Below are 22,546 nucleotides of genomic sequence, written 5' to 3'. Positions count from 1 at the left end.
AACTCAAACTCAACTGAAAAAAAATCTATGCTAAATCTACTTAGAAAATGTAAGGCAGCCAATTGCATCAAATTATCAAGTAGTGACAAGGGTAAAAACAATCCTTGTTAAACTTAAAACAAAGCAAGTTTTTAATTGACTAAAATCTAAATTTGCAAATAAATGCTACTTGAGTTTATAGTTTCACTAATTGCTTACTTAATAGAGTTTTTAAATATGCTTTTATGAGTAGAAGCTACTTACTTTTTAAAATTATCTATACTACTCATTTTCAAGTTGGATCTACTTTCTTTTTACATTGAATTGGCTAAATGGGATTTCATAGAAAGAAAACTAGAGTTACAAATAAAAACAAGCGAAATATACAGTACAGCACCACTGATTTTCATGTTTATTAATCAGGACAAAAATTAAGGTTTTGTACATTTAACTTTTATTTATTTATTTTACTTTGTGCAAAACATGTTATCCAACAGCAGAAAATGCAGGAAAATTCACGAGACAAGATGACAGTACCTCACAATTGTGACGAATTCAGTCCCCACCCCTCCCTTTTTTACCTTTTTTTTTACCTTTTTTCTTTTTTTTCTTCTTTTTTTTTCTTTGAGAGCTCAGTATTGTTAATTCGGTAATTGTACCGATTTGACATGTCATCATCATTGCTCTTTTTTATTTATTTATTTATTTTATTTTGTATGTGCGTGAGTATGTGCATGTGCGTGTGTGTGTGTGCATGTGTGCGTGCGTGTGTGTGTGTGTGTGTGTGCATGTGTGCGTGCGTGTGAGTGTGTACTCATTAGTTCACCTAAAACCTATTAAAAATCCCCACCCCTCCCAACACACGCACACACATAATCAGTGAATTAAATATAATTCAAATGTACATGAAATAGTCAACATGGCAATGAAACTTTGAGCCCTGCAACAGCATCCTCAAACTGCTTTAAACCTGTGCAAAATGTCCAAACAATAAAATATCCTGATTCTAAATCAGTTTTAACATAAACGTAATGTTCATAGTTTGTGCTTAAATGCCATAATTAAGTAGATAGCTATTGTAAACATGTCTTGTAAACCACCCATCTAGAATTCTGCCACGTGTGCAAAATTGGGTGTAGAGACGGTCGTTCAGTCACCAGAAGGTCAGCTGTTCGATCCCCGCTCTCCCCAAGTCATGTGTCGTTGTGTCCTTGGGCAAGGCACTTCACACACATTGCCTCTAGGGTCAAAGCGCTATATAAATCCCATGCATTATTATTATTTGGTAACAGAACATAAGAATGACAGCTTTTAATAATCCAGACAAAGACAAAATTTGATTTCAGGAAGCAAATTTTCAACGGTTTGACTTTTAAAATGATGATTAATGGAATTAATATCATTTATTGCACAGCCTTACTCCCAAGCCTAGTAAGATACGGGCTTAAGGCCCATCAGAAAGACACAAGCACTTGCCACATCAGGTATTCCAAAAAGAACCTCAGTTCCCTCGATGACTATTCTGGATTACGGTCCCCCGTTTTGAGCACAAAGATGTTCAGGACAAACGTGCTGAGGGCCTCTTTGATGGCTGCAGGATCGTTTTCATGTCTTATTCATACAGTTTACAACTGCCCCCATTTCTTAACTCACCTTGAAACCTATCAAACACAGGCCCCCGTCGTCAAAAAAAACAAACGAATGGCTACTTTTAAATTAATACAGAGTTTTTTTGTCATTCCAAAGTCTGTAACTTGCAGCCAGTCATTACGAGGAAGTTTGAGCTAAGATGGAGTTTTCAATTGTTGTATGTTGTCTGCAGGTTGTAATCTGTATTCACAATAAAACAGCTGCCGTGAAAAAAAGCAAACACTTGCTGTAAACAGCGACTTGGAGACTGATAATACTATAAACCAGTCATAATGTTAACCATCGAGTGTTCAACCAAGACGCCATTTTCCTTACCGTAACTGCGAAAGTTCATGAGTGTTGAAAAACTGTACTACAGGTTTCTTAGAGGCATTTGCTTATGTTAGTTGACTTAACGTAAGTACAAACAAAATTTACAAAATGCACCACAACAAATCATTTAAAAAACTTTTACCGTCAAGGGTAATCTTCGCTGCACTGAGCGCACACTCAAGGAAAGCAATAATGGCGGGTCGTGATGCAAAAATATAATACATTTTCTCTCGGTTTTAAATGCATATAAATAGACAGAAATCCCTCGGTTGAATTATCAGGACTAAAGGAGTCACTGATAGGCGAAATGATAAAAAACAAAGGTATAAGATGGTGCACATAAAGATATAATGAGACAAAAAAGCATACAAATCCGATCATGCAACGGTCGCGAGAACCCGTGGCCCCTCCCACTTTGCGGTTGTGTAGATACAACAAATCTTTTGTATGTAGTATGGTCTATTTAACATGAATCACTGAGATTACGTAAATAAGTCTTGTTAAGAAGACAACTCCCAATTTCTTGTGTTTTGAACAAAGGAAAAATTAATATATAGTCGATATTTTGGTGTAAAACTCCAAAATAATGTTTTCATTGTTGACATTTGAATTTAACACTAAGTAACCATTACAAATGCACAAGATTACTTTTTTCAGTGCATGCTTATATAGACATTCGTCCATCAGTGGGAACATTTATGCGGGAACCGAAAAAAGGGCCTGTGGATTTGGAAAACCCAAAAATTTGACCCCACAGAACACTAAAAGGGGAGTTCAGAGGGGGTGCTCCAGGAGTGTGGCGTCCAGTGGCTCAATATACTACAAGTCATTGCTCACGGTATAATAAGTGCAGAAGCTTGATTGAGGGCAGAAGGGCAAGCCTGACCATGCTTGACTTTGAACTAAGCCAAAAGTCGAAGTAGTAGAAAGTATTTTATTTCGCAGCATGTTGAGGCTGAGTATAAAGTGAGAACCTTGATCATTCAGGATAGAGTCAGAAGCGAGCTGCTACTCTTTCACATTGAGAGAAGCTGGAGGTGGCTAATGATAGAGAATACTACTTTAGCATACTCGTACATCACTATTTGCCAGAGCAATAAAATATAAGTGGTTGTACTTTGGTAGTGCTTACACACACACGCACAATTTACCATAAAAAAATACTGCACGGAGTGAGTGTCATATTATCGTGTGTTTAATGTCAAAAGTCATCATGCTTTGTTGAAATGAAGGAGAAGAGTTATTGTGTTTAACCTTAACCCAGTCTTTAGCATTTCTAAAACATCCTGCAGCTGTCCATGTTCATGTCTCTAATTATCCCACTATGTGTTATACCGCATAAGGAGCTGAGAACAGAATGTGAATAAGCACAACAATATTGAGATGTTTCCTGTAGCTCTCCATGCAGATGTGTGAGTGTTAGACAAAATAGGCTTGGCGATGAAGAACAGACAAAATAGTCGGATCATGAGATGCCGAAGCAGTCGCTGTTCTGTAAATATGTCTTCAAACATGTTGCATATTTTATTCTAGCACCACAACCGTACTTAATATGCTTTTATTGAATTGTTTTGCAGGACTACCTGTTCTAATAGTTGTCGTAACATTGGCAGCGACGGTGAACGAGTACAAGGCCGACGGTCACTGCTGGCTCAATCTGAAAACTGGAACAATCTGGTCTTTTGTGGGACCTGTGATATTTGTTTTGGCGGTATGCAGTTCCATTTAATCACTAAGAATGAATGTGTCTTTGTATGTTTGTGTTTCCTTTTCTATGCAAGAGCATGTGAAATTGTTTTTGAAATACTTTCTATATGTTATAGTCTAGTTTTCCTTTGTATTGCATGCAAAATAGATGTCAGGATGACAGATGGTGGTCATGTTGATGTATACTGCTCAACAGCACTACAACAATTCTTTGCCTTTGACCCCTAACGCAAAATCTTTTTAGAGTGAGTTTCTGGTCTATTAGAGATTAATATTGATATATAAAAAAAGTGTTCATGCAAAAAAAGTTGTGCGTGTGTTGAAGTATTTATAAGGATGTCTCATGTCTTTCAAAAACAGTCGGGCTAGCCGCAGCAACACTTGTTCTCTTAATGTGAACTGGAGGCCAAGTGGAGTTTGTTTGAAATGCTGATGCTGTCCTCCACTTACAGGTCAATTCAGTTGTGTTGTGTCGGGTTGTCATGGTGACTGTTTCCAGCGCCCGTCGTCGTGCCAAGATGCTCAGTCCAAGCTCAGCATCAAAAATGCCGACCTTTGACCTCACTTGGTAAGCTACAATCCATGCTATTCATCCCTGACATTATTTTTTGTGTGCACGATGTGTATGTGATTCTTCCAGGGAACAACAAACCCTTACACACACAAAAATGATGCTTCCTTGTTGTTCCAGCAAACTATGGTCAATAGAGACAGTGGGGAGATTAAAAGCTGTGGTTCGGGAGTCTTCTGTGGGAGTTGTTTGGCCTTATCAGTTTAACACCTGGTCCCAGTACAACATACTCTTGGTGTATAACGATTAACGCTAACTGTATTATTTATATAAGGGCCAACCAAATACACACAAACAGTATCTCAATTCTAGGTTAGGAGGCAAGTAAGAAAGGTCAAGTAATTGTCAGAACTTGAATGTTACTCATGTATTTCATGTGTTTTTAGTAGTTTATGAATAAAGAAGCTTTTTTTTATTATTAAATTGGAATTGAACACCTCTGGATTCAGACACACAAAATTGATTTTGTTATAAGTCTTTGTCTTGACGTGATATCAAGAAAAACAACAAGGGAACATACTGTACATATTTGCTTGTTTCATAATTGTTCGCCTTTTGCAGCTGTGTTTTAGGCTGCAGGCTATAGGAGCTAGTCAGCAGTTTAATTTCAGTTACATGGTAGCAGTATATTATCTAGGGATTCTCACAAGATTGTCACACCTTTGCCACAAATATAACATTTTGGTGGCTACATGTGATGCATTTCTGGAAAGCAAACATTCAGATTAAATAAATTTTTATAGCCATATTTAATACAAATTGATAAAAAAAATAATCAAATGCACTCTATTTATTTAATACATGTATAAATGTAATATTTCTTATCTCTGAAAAATCCATACTTCTTGCATATTATTTATGTATTCATTTATGTAATTATTTATTTATTTATTCATTCATTTATTCGCTTACTTATAATTGCACTCATTTGTGTAATAATGGCTATTCAAATTTTATACAATTTAATACAGGATTTAATTTAATACAAATGAGCCTGTTTTCACAAGAATATATATATATATATATATATATATATATATATGTGTGTGTGTGTGTGTGTGTGTGTGTGTGTGTATGTGTATTTTGGTTGAAACAGTACGGCAATCACTGCTTTCATGGTGAAATTGTCATTCATTAAATCGTTTGTGTCCGGATATACTCGTCTTGCTGTATATCGAAGTCTTCAAGCTATCTTAGCTTGCTAGCTGCTAACAAACAGACCGCACGTTTACAACACATTCCTCAGCAGAGATCAAGCCTGAGTTAAAGTGTTGTGGTAATCGTGTTAAATTGTAAACTTTTTGTTCAAAATTATTTGAATGCCTACGCAAAAAAAGAAAGTATGAATGATTGTTTCACTAAAGATAATATGGCACATATGGCACATCTGCCTGGTATTAATAATCAAAGGGTAATGTTATGACCCACTGTATATGAAAAAGAGAAAAACTACCTGATATAAAATGATCTGAGCATATCCTCGTACATTTTGTGGGTGCAAAGCAGTTGCGTCGTAGTTTTCACGCTAGCCACCGTGCTCGTCTTTCACTCCTCACTGTCTTCCGCCTGGTTTAGAATCACTGCCGGCAGCCAAAAGAATTATCTCATCTCTCTTTGAGCGATTAGAGCATCCGTAGGCCGCGCACGAGTTCACCATAGTATTGGTCGCTGATTTATCAACTGTTTGACTTATTTTCTAGGTCGCACTGATTTTGACGCCCTGCCCTCCACCGCAAGGGGCGCACTTAAACATGACATCACACTGGAAGAATATATATATATATATATATATATATATATATATATATATATATATATATTAGGGGTGTGAATTGCCTAGTACCTGACGATTCAATTCATATCACGATTCATAGGTCACGATTTGATATCGATACGAATCTATAAATTGATTATTGCGGAAAAAAATACAAACATTTTGAAAATACTGATCAGTTAACTTGTACATGTACATTGTAAGATTTGAATGAAAATGTATTTATTTATCTGAAAATTCGGGCTTATAACTGAGCCACTGCATTTAACAAACAGTTGCAGTCTGTTTCATGTTTGAACAGCACTGAAATAAAATATTAAGGCTTAATGTTCCATTAATATAGCATTCTTCCATGCTTAATGGGTTAATCACAACCCTAAGTAAGTACTCTATTCAAGGATTTAAAAAAAAGAAGCTTTTTGAACAGTCTTTGATTCTAAATATACTTTCTATTAGATGATTTTACATTAATTAGAAGATTTTACACAAGTAAATATGTTACAAGCTTTGAAGAAGCAGAAGTAGAAAAAGATCATTAATCGCGATTATTTGTAGGAAATTGTGTGATTAATTAAAAACGCTTTTCTCTGTGTTTTTTGGGGGGAACAGTTTGGGATAGCAAGAGCTCTAAAGGCATGCTTGGAGGAGTTTGGTCTGTGACAACTTATCAAGCCTACCCGGAGCCTAGAACATGACCCCGGTTATTTTTGCAAATAACTCAGGACATATTGCTAAGTCTAATGGGTGTACAGACATTATATTCTGTTCTCTCATTCAGCCAAATGTCCTTCAATCTCAGCATGAAACATACCACGACACCATCCCCACTATTATTATGTCTCATCATTCCATCACAAACAGGCTAAAAGTCTGTGCCAGCACTAGAGTGTTATGCGCACTCTGGAGATGGAAATGAATTTTGAGCATAAAAGAGAGTAAAGTGAGTTCTGGCTTTGTCCTTGCAGATACAGCACTTTCTGAAAACTCAATCTCTTCTCCAGGTGCAGCAGCATGACAACAATTGTGGTTTGAACAAAAGAAACCGTTTTTGCCTCATCCCTTTAAAGGTTAGGGGATGTATAAGTGCCACGGTTATTGAACAATTTATCGAAAAGAAATGCTCAGGGCATGAACACGGGTAACTGTTCAGTGAAGATTTTGAGGGTTTAAAGAGGTATTTTACAAAGAAAAATTCCAAATACCTCAGACACATTTGGAGTCTCTGTTTCTACAGAAATGGCCTAAAATGGTAAACAAGCAGAAATCATTATCAGAACTAAGGAGTTGTGAAAGGTTTTAAGTATATTAGACCTGCTTTTAGTTCATTATTAGTGCACATTCTACCTTGTTTGCAGGGCTGTGACTCGGCCTGTTCTCATCCTCCTGCCTGTTTTGGGCCTAACCTGGCTGTGCGGAGTACTGGTCCACTTGTCTGTTGTAATTGCCTACATCTTCAGTGCTCTCAATGCCTTCCAAGTAAGCAAAGTTTTTTTTCTCATTTTATTTATTATTTTTTATTATTTTGTTCTTCAATCTGCAAATTGATTGCCTGTGCCTTTCCAAACATTGCAAATAGAGTTTGCAATATGCTTGTTTTGTGATAAACAGGAGACTTCATACAGTATTAAGGTCTATTAGTCAAAATTTTACTTGTTCTCTCGTCTGTGTGGTTTGTGGCTGGTATACAGGCATCACCCAATGTCAATACATGAACCCTTGCTATTTGCGGGGGTTAGGGGCCAAGCTACAAAACGAATACAAGCAAAATTTCACAATAGATACGAAGGATGGGACGAGACACAAATCCCAAGAGACGAGATGTCTCACGAGATTGAGTCCACGAGAAAGAGATGAGATTTTTGCAAAATTTGTAATATGAACCAATGCCTCATATTCGAATTCCATTTATAAAAATATTTTCTTTTTACTGAGGGCAAGTGCAAATGTAAACATAATCAGGAGAGTCACTATTGTTACAGGCTAATTTTTCAAATGCTGTTGCAATAACAGCTGCAGTTGAGAGCTTTCCGCTAAAAGTTTTAGCCCTGCAGCTATCAAATATTTTGTTATTTGGATATCGGATACTCAGTGTGGAATAAACTTCTTCTTTTTTAAATGTATCCACTTTTGCATGCTTAAAGAACTACATTTTAACTACATTTTAAATTATAGATAACAGATGACAGATGAACAAACACACACACACACACACACACACACACACACACTCACACACACATTTCACTTAATAATGAGCACCCAAATTTAAACTTTGCTGTGCAGAAAGTCTCCAGAAAGTCTCCACATAGATTTGGGATTTTAGATTTTGCTGTGTGAGACGATGTGAGGTCAGAACCACAGTAGCATGTTTACTGGCTAAATCATTTGAGTAAGACTTCTTCGTTAAAAACTGATTAGCAGTGCAGTGTCAAATTGTCAGTGCTAAAGTCCGCACAGCCATGCCTTTCAAAAGTAATCAAACGTCCCTCACATTTGATTAGCAGCACTAGCCTTATTACCGTTAGTGGCACTAGCTGCATTACAATTAGCAGCACTAGATACATTAGCATTAGTGGCGCTAGCTGCATTAGCAGCTCTAGCCGCATTAGCATTAGCGGTGCTAGTCACTAACAATGGAGCTACTGCTAAATGCTGGCAACAGGTGGAGTATTATATATAGGTGTTTTACGCCAGGATCGCTGTAATGAGAGCCTAGCAAAGAACAAACTTCATTGTTTGCATCAACCATTCAGAGTATATTATCTCAACATCGTGACTCGCAGAAGTTAGTTTTGCATTTCACAGCGATTGTTGTTTTCATGTGTGCTTTGCTTTCATTTCTGATAACATGATGCAGACCAATCTTTGAATAAAAAGTAACTTATGAGTGAAAATTTATATTTACATTCTTACTGATGAAATCTGCATTTAGAGCTTCTGCCACACTTATTTTATACTTATTAGTACAACCTGCAGGCATGGTCAGATTTTTGTTTAAAATATTAAAATAACCTTATTAAATGTTTAGTCATACCCCAATTTACAATTCTGGCATTGAAAATAACGGACTTGAACAAAAAGAATGATAATGTTGTCATTCATTCTTGAACAAAAGTTGTTGATTTAAAAAAAAACCTCAGATTTCATGGGTGCAAAATTATGTGAACCTCTCACTTAGACATTGCAGCTCCTTTTGCAATGATAACTTCATCCAAACACTTTCTTTAGTGACTTACCAGTCTTTCACATCTACTTTGGGGGATTTTTTGCCACTCTTCCTTGCAAAATGCAGCCAATTGAGAGAGGTTGGATGGGTGTCTAGCATAAACTGCCCGCCACAGTAGTCAGGATTTTAACTTGGCACATCCAGAACATGAATCTTGTTGTTCTTCAGACATTCATGGGCTGTAATGACTCAAGTGGTCCCAATCTTACTCAAATTCCCAACTGTATGACCTTTAGTGCATTTAGTGTTTGAGGTTCCTCAGTGGCCTACTCGCCTTATTTTGTTTGATAGGCTTTCTTCTTCTGCACAAACGACAAGGACTCCATACTATCAGGATGACATAAAGCATTCAGACTGACTCTAAAGATTATATAATATCTCATGATCCACATAGCCTGTGGTCAACAGGCCCAAATCAACCAGTCACATCCTTTTCACAGTGAAGCAAGACAAGTTCAGCTGTGAAGTTTCAAACCACATTGTTTAGCAGGATAAAACTGCATTAACAAATTAAGTATGTAGTTGTACTGCAACTAAAAATAACAATATCAATAATGCTAAAATCTAATTAATAGTCAAGCGTTAAAATAGAATACGAAGTATTTTCTTATCATGGAGGGGGGGGGGGGGATCCATCAGCACTGTGGATTCAGTTCCCACTCAGTGACATTGTGAATGTGATTCTGGGTGATGGTCTGTCTTTATGTGCTCCCTGATTCTCCCAAACAGGATAAGCAGTGTACAGAATGGATGTATTGTCCAGGGTTTTTCCTATATACAAACTTCAGAGGCGGCCACCTCCACCTAATTTGCTTGCCACCACCAGCCTGACAGACTGATATCGCTCAACACAGCCCTCCAGCTGTGTTGATTAAGCTCGGCGGCAACGTATTTTAACTGCAGATGTAGCATTGTGCTATTATCGAGGCGCTTTATCATTAGCAGTGCATCAAAAAGACTTGAAGCAGCAATTACTGAAGAAACGGATTTTTTAAAATTATTATTATTATTATTAGAACATAGGAGTATTATATTGCCTGTAAAAAATGAAGCGAGTCAGTTCATTTACAGAATACATGCACGTCATCGCGCATGGTCAGGATTAGGGATGTTAGATACCACTTTTTTCAGACCGATATTCAACTCTTGAGTATGCACCGATACTGATACCAAATACCGATACCGCTAGTAAATAAAATTCCCCACGCAGATGATTTTAAAGAAAAACCTATATACCCCAATATATTATTTTTCCTTAACATTGCATGAAATTAATGGCAACATTGTATTCATATAATTTCTGATCGTAAAACGGCTGCAGGAGGGCGACCAATAATGGTATCGTCACTGCCACGAGTACCGATACCTGGTATTTTTTTTTTTTTTTCTGGAGAGCTCAGTATTGTTCATTTGACATGTCATCATTATTGCTCTCCTTTTTTTTATTTTTTGTATGTGAGTGTGTGTTTGTGCGTGCATGTGTGTGTGTGTGTGCGTGTGCGTGTGTGTGTGTGTGTGTGTGTGTGTGTGTGTGTGTGTGCGTGCGTGCATGCGTGTATTCATTAGTGCACCTAAAACCTATTAAAAAATCCCATACCATTCACCTAAACCGAACACTTCAGAATCCAGCCAGAGTCGTGGGGCTGTCAGGAGACCCGAAGAAGGACCAAAGAAAAGAAAGGAAAGTGAAGTCCAGCACCGACCAGACATCACCCACCAGGCCACCAACCAGAGTCCTTCACCAACCCCAGAGACATCTGAATTCCAACAAATCAGGGAGACCTCAAGGGCCCAAAGGAGAGACTGAGGAAAGGTAGGAAGGACAGATGAAGCAGAGTGAGATACACAGACACCAGCCTCCACCGATTCAATGACCTGAGGAAGAAGCAGATTGTGTCTGAGTTTCGGTAGATGCTGGTGTGGTGGATCTGGCATGCATGAAAATCTCCACCAAAGAGGGGAGCCGTCGACCCCCGCCAGGACAGAGCAAGCGCAACACCTCAGGGCCCCCCAGGCCGCGGCAGCGCCAAAGGACGACCCCCGGGCCCCGCAGGGGCCACCGGCCGGAGAGCAAACCCAGGAGCAGGAGCGCCCCCCACCCCAACGCGGCCCGCGCCCCCAACCCAACGCAGCAGGACGGGGCACTGCAGGCCCGCCAGGCACCCCACCAGTCCACAGCCCCCGCTCCCCCCACGACCCCCGCCCCCCTTCCACCCCCGCCATCCACCCCAACCCAGCCCCAGCCGCCCCCAGGCCCCCAAACCCCCAGACACCCCCCACCCAACCACCCCCACCACCACCACACCCCCAACCAAGCCGCCCCCGACCCCCGACCCCACCCCCACCAACCGGCAGCCCCCCAGCCCCCGACCCCCGGATCCCGGGGACACCCCGCACCCAGGCACGGGCAGCGGAGAGGGCATCCGCGCCCACCCCACCCCCCACCACGTGGAGGGACGGAACACCGGGAGCAGAAGGGGATATGGGGGCACCGGAGTATTGATAGTCGCCCATAGTTAGGATGGTATCACCTCTGCCTCAATTTGAGCCAGGAAAAATCCTGTGATAGACATATATTGCATCAATGTGGCTGGGGTCTTTTTATAGGACAGTGAAGAAGAGCTTTGTATATGAACATACGGGATAGTGTTGCAACTACTTTGGTTGAGTGTTGACAGACCTTGATGACACTAATACCACTTTTGCACTAGATGCATGGTATGGGTCTGTGAGATGAGTTTTATTTGACCCCCTCACGATACATCCTTGTTGGTGTAGCTCAAACTATTATATTCCATCAAAGGGAACAATATTAGCATATTTACGTTTTATATTCTCATTAAATTAAGAAAGCGTAAGTGTCCCCTTAATATGATTTTAAAAGAAAAAAGAAAAAAAATGAACTTTTGTCAATAACATCCGCTGTGTATCCAGCACATCACTGCAACTCTGCAAGAACTTTACGTGCATTATGCATACGTATGTGTGTGAGTGTGTGGGAGAGTCTAGTAAGCTTATACCATATCTACCTTTATAGCTCGCCTCCCCTGATTACATAGCAGCCACTTCCTTTCTCTTTTCACTCAAAAGTTTTTTCTTCTTCAGTGTCCTTGTTTTGCTTTTATTTTGCACAGTCACTCTCTGTCTTGGCTCGTTTTTTCTTACCTCAACCACCCGTCCACCCTCCTCTGATCTTTAATTAATCAAAAGCTAGCCCCTCCATGACCCCCAGAGAGCTGCTTGTTAATTTAGATTTACGGCATGTGTCCAGCTGAGGGCATGTAACAAGACAGTAGGAGTTCTTCCTCATGTTGGTAGGAGGATGCTCAACCAGTCTGTATTTTCTTTGGAACAAAAACGTTTCATACACCAAGAAAACAATGAATTACCACACAGATAAAATGTACTGTAGTGTATCGAAGACAATTTCATCCCAAAGAAAGGTTTAAACTTAACAAGTTTTATAAAAAGATTTTTTGTTGTTCGCTCCCTTTCAACTTGAAACAGTATAAACTGTGTTGATGGATGGAATTTGCTGCGATAATATAAGTCTACTTAGCTATGTTTGTATATTATTATATAGTGCCCCCCCCCCCCCCCCCCACACACACCTATGCACCTATGCTTCATTTCAATGACTCACACCAAAATAACATTGTAGGGGGTCCGCCAGGCAAGAACTTGGGTGTGGAAGAATTTGGTGAGGCTATTGAGAATGACTTCCAGACGGCTTTGAGAATTCTGGTTCACCGTCTGATTCCTTAGATGGGGGAAACAGTCAGTGTTATATATAGTGGGGATGGGGCACTGCTGCCCACAACTTGAGACATTGTGAATAGGTGAAAATAATACATAGAAGAATCCTCAATTCCAGTGGCACGCATCTCTGGTGGGATCTCTTATTTCTTGGGTTGAGGTCACTAAGGTGGCTAGAACTCGCTTCAGATTTTCTAAAGGCTGATAATGTTATGCAACAGTCTTGGTTGACACACCAAGACCCTTGGCAGGGTCGTGGAGGGTACATGGGAGTTCACGCAACCAGTCTTCATGTGCTTTGTGGAGAAGATATGACATGGTGCTCCGGGAGTATGGGGTATTGGAGCAACTAAAATTGGCTGTCTTTATGTGACAAGTGTCAGTGTATAGTTTAGGAAGACCGAGTACATGTTGGAGAGACTATGTCTCTTGTCCCCACCCCCCCCCCCCCCCCCCCCCCCCCACGGGTAGAGCTGCTCAAATTGGCAGGGAAGATGGAAGTTTGGGCTTCCCTGCTAAAGCTGCTGCTGAACCCGCATCCTAAACCTGGATAAGTGGAACAAAACTCATGTATGGCTGTGTGTGTTATTTTTTCTGATAAATGAATGAAAGTGAAGCCATAAACCATGGTTGTCATCAACAATTCTATCACGATCTGAAATTACCTTTTTTACTTTTATTTTATTACTTGGAAATAAAAATAAATTACTAAGCTTTCCAAAAATAAGGAAAGTAAAGTGTATGTAAAGGCTCATTCTCACTGATATGTAATGGGAATTTCTGCCACTTGCATTGAATTAAATTCAAAATCCTGTGGGGTGGAGTCAAATTCATCCATTGAATTGGATTGAGAAATTCGGAATTTTGCACAGCCCTGTGATTAACCTTGTTAGCAAGAGCAGCAAAAAACCTCTATTCAACGTTGTGTTGCCTGAACCAGAAGCTTATGTCCTTTTTAAACCAACAATTGATATATTGGCCACTCACTGTAACTAAGTATCTTACTCAAAGAGTATCAATTCACCACATGTACACATTATAGGCTACTGCAAGCTGAAGAGCCATAGTAGTCTGTAAAAGATGCATACTGTATGTGATCTATTTTTTTCCTTAGAGTTGCTTCCTTAATTGTGTATGTAATCTTCCGCAGGGCCTGTATATTTTCTTAGTTTATGCTGTTTACAACAGTGAGGTAGGTTGACAGTCAATTCATGTTACCGTCACTGTCAGTCAGTGCAGATTATTACATTGAATTGTTTTGATTTATTAAGGCTTGCCAACTTGTGATTTAAACTGTTTTCACATTTAGGTGAGGAATGCCATAAAGAGGATCAAGGAAAAGAGAAAAGCTTTATCTTTCACAGTAAGTGCCTAAAATGTAGCATGTAGACAGTGCTGATCATATTACAGAATTACATAAACATATAAATCTGCAACAGATGAATCTAATCTAAATAATGAAATAAATACAATAATAATTATATTAATTAATTAATTAAATCTAATCTAGCGGACTCTGTATCGGTCCGTTGTGGTAAAGAAGGAGCTGAGCCGAAAGGTAAAGCTCTCGATTTACCGGTTGATCTACGTTCCTACCCTCACCTATGGTCACGACCCACAGCTCGTGACCGAAAGAACAAGATCCTGGATACAAGCGGCCGAAACGAGTTTCCTCCTTAGAGATAGGGTGAAAAGCTCGGTCATCCGGGAGGGACTCAGCGTCGAGCCGCTACTCCTCCGCGTTGAGAGGAAACAGTTGAGGTGGCCCGGACATCTGGTTCGGATGCCTCCTGGACGCCTCCCTGGAGAGGTGTTCCAGGCATGTCCCACCGGCGGGAGGCCCCGGAGATGACCCAGGACACGCTGGAGAGACTGTCTCTCGGCTGGCCTGGGAACGCCTTGGGATCTCGTCGGAGGAGCTGGCTGAAGTGGCTAGGGAGAGGGAAGTCTGGGCTTCCCTGCTAAAGCTGCTGCCCCCGTGACCCGACCCCGGATAAGCGGTAGATGATGGATAGATGAATGGAATCTAATCTAAAATATATAAATCTGCAACAGATATACACATATGAGGAATGAGGCCAAAATACCCGTGGACAGGAGTGGAAGCCTCGTTGAGAGGCACAAAAAATGTTGTTGCTGTTGTTGTTTTTTCAATGATTGCCTGTAGTGATTCTTTGTGATTGCAAAAAATAAATTCAAGTTTTGTTAATTCAGTCACACCACAAATGTATTTTTTAAATCAGCACTTATTTTTTTGCTCATTTCATTGTTACATCAATTTTGTCAGTTTGAAATGATTTGCTTTTTGTTTTGTATCTATTATTGCAGAATTGTTCCCAGCCAACCACCTTCATAGCTTCTCAGAGAGCTCCCATAAGGTCTTGGGACCGCAGCCCACCCACCCCATCCAGTCCTGAAACCAGCGAGACCTCTGGACCACCCAGTTCTAGTTCCACTTCGTTAGTTATCAAAAATGGTAGGTTCTTTGGAGTGCATGCTGTTTAGACGGCCATCAAGCTTTAAATCAGTGGTCAATGAGCAATGATGCCCATTATGGCCTAGGCTTTGGAAATGGAGTCCCTGGTAGAGCCCTACTACAGACATACCGCTAGTTGTTGGAAAGATGCTAGTAGCCCCTTGAGCGATGCACCAGGCCCCGACTTACCGTCTCAGCTCAGGGCCGCAGCACACACTTTTCACCTCTTTATATGACATCTCCCCTTGTATGCCTCTACGTGTGTGGTCTGCTTCTCTGTGTGGTGTGCAACAAAAATATTCAGCAGAGTTTGATTGGGAATTCAAACTAAATATCCTTTAATAAAAACAGTTTTAACTGAAAAATAAAGTTTAAGAAGAAAATCTAATAGCTGACTTTTGGTCTTTCAGAGAGTTTCAGAAAAGAAAGCTTTGTGAGTTTCTCATTGAACCCAGCACCAGGAAATCAAGTAAGCAACATGATTACATAATAATCCTTAGTTGAGACTTTTTCTTTGCTGCTGTTGTTATTTGACTAAATGCGTATCTGTTTTTGTTTATCTGTTTTTTTTTAAACAGGTAGTGCAACTCACTGCGTTTAAACCGTCAGGTACAATGTTTTTTTCACCATCATTGAGGGGCAAATGTATACAGCATTATCAAATGTACTATTAGAGTGTCATAGTAATAAACAATCTGAGCTTTGAGTGGAAAACGGGTCAAGTGCAACTGACCAAAAGGTCTCTTGGTGGTCCTTGGTGAATATTGCACTGAAAAAAGTGATTCATTAGAATACGCACACACACAAAAAGCTGTAATTTGTTACAGCTAATTTTTTAAAACTTTTTGTCGTTATATTCATTGTTTGGTTGAAAGCATCATTTTCTATTTAATATAAATCATTCACATAATTTTTTCCCAAGCCAAATAAAAAAGTTAAATCCAAGTAACTTTTTACTTTGGAATAAGCTAATTAAAGTCAATTTTATTACTTTTCCCTGAATCGAATTTCTGATTCAGTATGAACAAAATTTGTGTGGTACAATCTGAGCTGGTTGCCAGACAATTGTAGGGCACACATAGATGAACAAACATAGACACCCACACCAAGGGACAATTTAGTGTTCAATTAACGTATGTAGGCACAGAGAGAATATGAAAGCTCCACACAGGAAGGGTGGAGGCTGTACTTGAACCATGGACTGCTGAATTGTGAGGCAGATGCGTTTAGCAGTGGGCCACCAAGCCTGCAGAGCGTGTTGCAATAAAACGAAAACACATTTGCAATCAAATAACAAACTGCCATTAAAAACAGAAAACTGTCCCTATAAAAAGTATATATATTTTTTTAACAATTTTTTTATTTAAAAAAATGTATGAAAGTTTTTTTCTTATTGATATTTTTTCCTGTCTTGAATTATTATATGTGTTAGTTAAAATATAAAATTTTACACACAAATGGGATCTAAATGAAGAACTTTTTTTTTTATCTGCAAAAAATGTGTTGTATGTGCGTGCCCCCACTAGTTAGACAAATAACAAACAAACAAACAATAATTGTAAGTTGAGACTGAAGAAAGGTTGCACAAGTTTGGAAAATATTCATAATAAACAATATAGTTTTCCTGTTACTGGCATTTTGTTATTTGCAGATATGTCTTTGCTTTAAATACAAGCTTGGTGGTCCACTGGTAAGCATGCTGGCCTCACAATTCAGCAGTCCATGGTTCAAATCCAGCCTCCAGCCTTCCTGTGTCTTCCTTCCACACTCTACGTGAGCAGGACTGGACTGGCACAAATAATCGACCCTGGCATTTTGACTTAGGCCCGCTGGCCCAACCTTATTCCTATCCTCCCTTGGCTACGACGTAGCTATATCACTAATGTTTATTGATTCAGTTTTTTCTCTATATTGTAACTGGAAAAATGGGCTGCTCCTTCTAAATCGTGAGCCGGTCTCTCGGAGTAAAATGGAGGAAAAATAATTATTGAATAGCACCACATCGGCCCCAAAGGACACCGGCCAACCGGGCATCTGTCCTGTATACTAGATGGCCAGTCCAGCCCTGTGCGTGGGCATTCTCCAGGTACTCCAGTTTGCGCCCACATCTCAAAAACATGCATGGTTGGCTAGTTGAAGACTAAATTGTCCCTTGATTTGTATGTTTGTTCACCTATGTGTGCCCTACGATTGTCTGGCAACCACCTCAAGTTGAACCCGATAAAATTTTGTTCGTACTGAATCAGAAATTCGATTTGGGGTAAAGTAATGAAACTAAACTTAATTAGTTTATTCCAAAGTAAAAAGTTACTTGGATGTAACATTTTTATTTGGCTTGGAAAAAAAAAATGTATTTGATTTATATTAAATTGAAAATGATGCTTTCAACCAAATCATGAATATAACAAGAAAAACCAAAAAAAATAGCTGGAACAAATTACTTAAATTATTATTATTATTTTTAGTTGAGTCCAACGAATCACTTTTTTTCAGTGAATAGTATACATAGTAATATCTCCCAGATCTGATCTATGTAACCTGAAGCAGACAAATCAAACCAAATCCTCAAAAATCAAATGATACAATTATAAAGGCTGGCAGCAGGGCCAAAGAAGGCCAAATGTAGTTTTTCATTTCCATTCACCTCTGCGGTGCACATCATTAGGCCTGTGTGAAAATTCTGTGTGTATTTTTGTGTTCTGAATTAGAAGGCACAGACAACAGATGGTGCAGAGGGTTAAGTCACTTTCAATAGCACCGATTTGCCCATCAGTGACAAGAACCTAGTTTGAAATTGATTCATTAAATGTTTTAGCGTCTGTGAAGAACGCCTGCTGGATGCTAGAGTGCTCCTGGGTGTTCATTGTTGACTAATGAGACAAAGAAGAAGTTCATTCCACTAATCAGCAATGGCCATGTCTGGCTATTCACAGCATTAGCCATTAACCACTCCAACACCTGCTCTCTCTCTCTCACTGTGCTTTTCAATCGACCTCCCTTCTTATTTTCTCTTTTGTATGCAAACACACTTGCACGCAATACCAAAACATCATATTCTGATATAGTTTTGGCTAATGCCCTTCTCTGTATTTCATCACAGGTTGTTGAACTGAAAATGGAGCCCCATCCTGATACTCAATACATCGCAACCTTGGATCACTCTGAATGAGGGGTAGAACTGGACACACACTTTGAGTGCACGGCTACTACACACAAATACACAGGTTTGCTGGTGTAGGTGTAACTCAAGGATGAAGTGCTCTACATTTGCTCATACGCTGCAGATGTTTGGTTCTCAGAACAGACTTTCAGTACTATCATCAGTAGAGAAAGGGGCACGATTTAGATGCGCTAACACTCCAATTAAGCTCAGAATTTCCAAATGTGATGAGGAAGCAACAATATTGTCATATGCAGCTTATATGATCATAAAGTATTATTGTAGTTAGTCAAGAAAGTCAAACATTATTTTGCTTGAAGACAGACAAGTCTGTTCAGAAACATAGGAAAATGTCATCTTCTATTTGTGACCATTTATTTTCAGACTCAATGAAAATGTTGCATAATAACGGTTGTAATTTCAAGTGTTATAAATAGGTGGAAGCCGTCACTCTATTGTATGTTGATCACATCCTAGCAGAACTTTTAAAAGGTAGAAACACAAGTTGTTTAAAAAAAAAAAACATCATGCATTTCACAAGTAACTGAACTTTTAAGCATCCTATCTGAAAACTATGTATCTAATTCCATAAAGACGAGAACATAAGTTTTATTTTTGGGTATTTCAAACATGAGCAGTTTTCATAATAAATACCGTACAGCCAATAGTTTGGACACACCTCAATGTGGTAGTGCTGTAATAATAATAACATTCAAATATTAGCATTCATCTTTTAGCATTCAGCTATCCAGCATTCCCACGCAATTTCTATAGAAATTGCACTTGTCTAGTGTCAATTACTTTTTTTCCCCATTCCTATGTACATTGTAGATTATCACTAACGGCATCAAAACTAAGAATGAACATGTGTGGAGTTATGTACTTAACAACAACAAAGGGTGAAATAACTAAAAATATGTTTTGGATTCTAGTTTCTTCAAAAGAGCCACCCTTTTCTCTGATTACTGCTTTGCACACTCTTGGCATTTTCACCTCTGTGAACTCCTTCAATACTGTTGGAAAACCATTTCAGGTGAATACTCTTGAAGATCATCGAGAGAATGCCAAGAGTGCAAAAAAAAAATCATCAGAGCAAAGAGTGACTATTTTGAAGAAACTAGAATATAAAATATGTTTTTAATTATTTCCCTTTTTTTAAAGTACATAACTTCACATGTGGTCATTCATAGTTTTGATGCCTTCAGTGAGAATCTACATTGTAAATAGTCATGAAAATAAAGAAAATGCTTTGCGTGTCCAAACTTTTGGCCTGTACTGTACATCAAATTCCTGTTCCATAATAATTAATAGGAACAAATTCTGATTCTGATTCAATCCTTCAGCTAAGCTAGTAGTAGTTATTTTTCAGCAACATTGCCCATCAAAATGTGCCTTCTAAGGTTTATAAAAGACATCAAAATGTTGGAAGATATCAATCTGGGGAAAGTTACAATTATTTCTAATGCATTAAATACACAATGGTGTATTGGACAGACCTTCAAAATGAAATAAAAGCACCAACATTCACTATTGATACTGCTGCTGCCTGTTAATAATATTGTTGGATCATGTTGGAAATGAAGTAAAGCACTGAATCAAATAAATACTTTGCTATTCTTGTACATATATGTCTAAACTGTATAGCTAAAACCTTTTTTCTGTTTTAACAAATTGCTGCTCTACCATCAACTTTTGTGGACGACAGCCACAATATGAATAAGAAAGGAGCCAATCATCATAAGCCAAGTGCCACTAACCTTCGATTATTTCGCCATATATTGCTAATCATATAAGCGACATCTAATAATCTCATAATCCATTGTGGTTGCAGTTCCCGTCTCTAATGTATATCTGGTTGTGTGATATGGTGGTAAGACAACTGTTTTAAAATTGAAGCTTCTAAGCAATAATAGTTCTGAGGCTGCCATTTCAAAACCGTGCTACGGACTTGCAATGTGGGGTTTCCATGTTTCTAAATGGTATGTTTAAAACACCAAGGGAACAATACACAACATGGTTAAGTGTTGCAGTGTGGCAACAATAGTGAAAAAGGGTGACTCTTCAATTTATGGAATTGGGGATTTAGAGGGAAATTAGGAACAGTTCCAACTATTGAAGAACTTTCAAGCATCTATCATAAAACGGAAAAGGAATTTCACCTGTCAGCATGACAACAAGCCAAAGTAAACATGACAACAACAAAAAAATTACAAATGGTTGGAATTGCCTAGTCATAACGCAGACCTAAATCCAATTGAATGTCAGTGAGCTCTCCATCAGAACTGCCCTTGCAATGTCACAGATTTTAGATTTTTGTTTTGTTTTATTTTGTTTTTTGCTTCTTCTTTTTTTTTTTTGCCCAAGAAAACACTCCAAAGGTCTTGCAGCAATAGACTGTTACTTTTAAAAATGAAAAAGTGCTATAGGAAAAAAAATAGTCAGAACTGTTCCTAATTCCCTCTAAAGCCCCAATTCCACAAGATGAATGTGTGACCCTTTTTCACTGTTGTTGCCACACCGCCACGCTTCACCATATTGTGTATTGTTCCCTTGGTGTTTTAAACATACCTTTTAAGATACAGACAAAAATGTCACATTTCCCCCCCTCACTTGTGCTATTATAAGACTTTCAAAAAGTTATTTTCTAAATATCCCAACCTGACTTTGGGAAAGAGGCAAGGTAAACCTGCTCAGGTTGCCAGCCACCAGTGCTGTACTAAAATTAAAGCAATTTCATTTTAGTACAGCACTGTTTCATTTTTAAAGTAACAGTCTACTGCAGACTTTTTGGAGGGTTTTCCCGAGCAAAAAAGCTAAAAATAAAATAAAATAAATAAATAAATAGATAAATAAAAATCTGTGACATTGCAAGGACAGCTCTGACGCACCGCCCACTGATATTCATTTGGATTTAGGTCTGCGCTATGACTAGGCAATTCCAACCATTTTATTTGAGAATTTTTTTGCTTTGGCTTGTCGTGTCATATATATATATATATATACTGTATATATATATATATACATACATACATACATATACATATACATATATATATATATATATATATATATATATATATATATATATATATATATATATATACATACATACATATATATAGTTGGTTTGTTTTTTTACATTACCAAAACTAGTATTTTGCATGGTGTGTTGTTGATTCATATACAAATCGCACCATATGATCTTGTGTAAAGAAGTTCAGTGAGCTAGGATATATCGTGAGGTTATTTTGAAAAATAAAAACTGGACTTTCTGTTCATTTACATACAGTGCTACGAGAAAAGCCTGATGTCATTACAAGCATTGTCTTGATTACGTTTCAGTTATATTTAAACAACCAATTACATTTCGATGAATTTTGGTGATATGCTTAATGGTGCATTAATATTTATTTTATCATGTAAAGTCAATATAGTACCGATGGAAACATTTGTGAAGCAAGGCATTTGCACATTACTGTAAGACAGTGTAAAACCAAACAAAAACATTTTGCCCACAAGTTTTAGGCGGTATTTCTATTATTATTTAAGTACTCTCTTTTATTCATGTTTTAAAGTCTCTGTTGGCTCCAGATTTAGATATTGCTCCTTTTTAAAGACATAATTCACTCATTGCCGCTATCCTATCTGTCTTGTCATGAGGCCAAACGATTACAACACACACTACTTAACATTTGTGTATACACAGGAGGTCCTGTCTGATCTAACAGCTATTGTATCTTAGTCGCTGATGTATAATATATGTTTATAAAGGTAAGGGCTTTGTGTAAGCTGATATGGTTTAATGTCCACACACAGTCCAAATTGTTTTCATCATCATCATTGTCCTACTTTTGATGTTGACAATGTATTTGTTGTGAGATATTTGAGTCAAATTAATTTGACTTCAATTGTCAAAATGTGTTCAAGTGTTTTGT

At 38.4% G+C, this 22,546-nt stretch overlaps 1 protein-coding gene across 4 annotated transcripts in view; it reads left to right on the top strand.

The window, feature by feature from the left end:
* adgrd2 (adhesion G protein-coupled receptor D2) overlaps positions 1-21,635 on the top strand; it is a 47,904-nt gene extending 26,269 nt beyond the window's left edge. The window contains exons 17-25 of one of the 4 annotated variants that reach the window (XM_077562534.1): positions 3,519-3,652; positions 4,101-4,216; positions 7,349-7,469; positions 14,126-14,167; positions 14,285-14,338; positions 15,304-15,451; positions 15,862-15,920; positions 16,030-16,060; positions 18,552-21,635. In XM_077562534.1, the coding sequence (XP_077418660.1) occupies positions 3,519-3,652; positions 4,101-4,216; positions 7,349-7,469; positions 14,126-14,167; positions 14,285-14,338; positions 15,304-15,451; positions 15,862-15,920; positions 16,030-16,060; positions 18,552-18,559 (713 nt within the window). In that variant the 3' untranslated portion in view covers positions 18,560-21,635. Of the gene's footprint in view, positions 1-3,518; positions 3,653-4,100; positions 4,217-7,348; positions 7,470-10,841; positions 11,197-14,125; positions 14,168-14,284; positions 14,339-15,303; positions 15,452-15,861; positions 15,921-16,029; positions 16,061-18,551 lie in introns of those variants that run through there. The other 3 variants (XM_077562533.1, XM_077562535.1, XM_077562536.1) reach the window with 3 other exon arrangements.
* The last annotated feature ends 911 nt before the right edge of the window (positions 21,636-22,546 follow it).

The sequence above is a fragment of the Vanacampus margaritifer genome, chromosome 3, assembly GCF_051991255.1.
Source record: "Vanacampus margaritifer isolate UIUO_Vmar chromosome 3, RoL_Vmar_1.0, whole genome shotgun sequence".
In the NCBI taxonomy this organism is placed as follows: Eukaryota; Metazoa; Chordata; class Actinopteri; order Syngnathiformes; family Syngnathidae; genus Vanacampus; species Vanacampus margaritifer.
The sequence above is the reverse complement of the archived record's forward strand: the minus strand, read 5'-3'. Positions and strand labels throughout refer to the sequence as shown.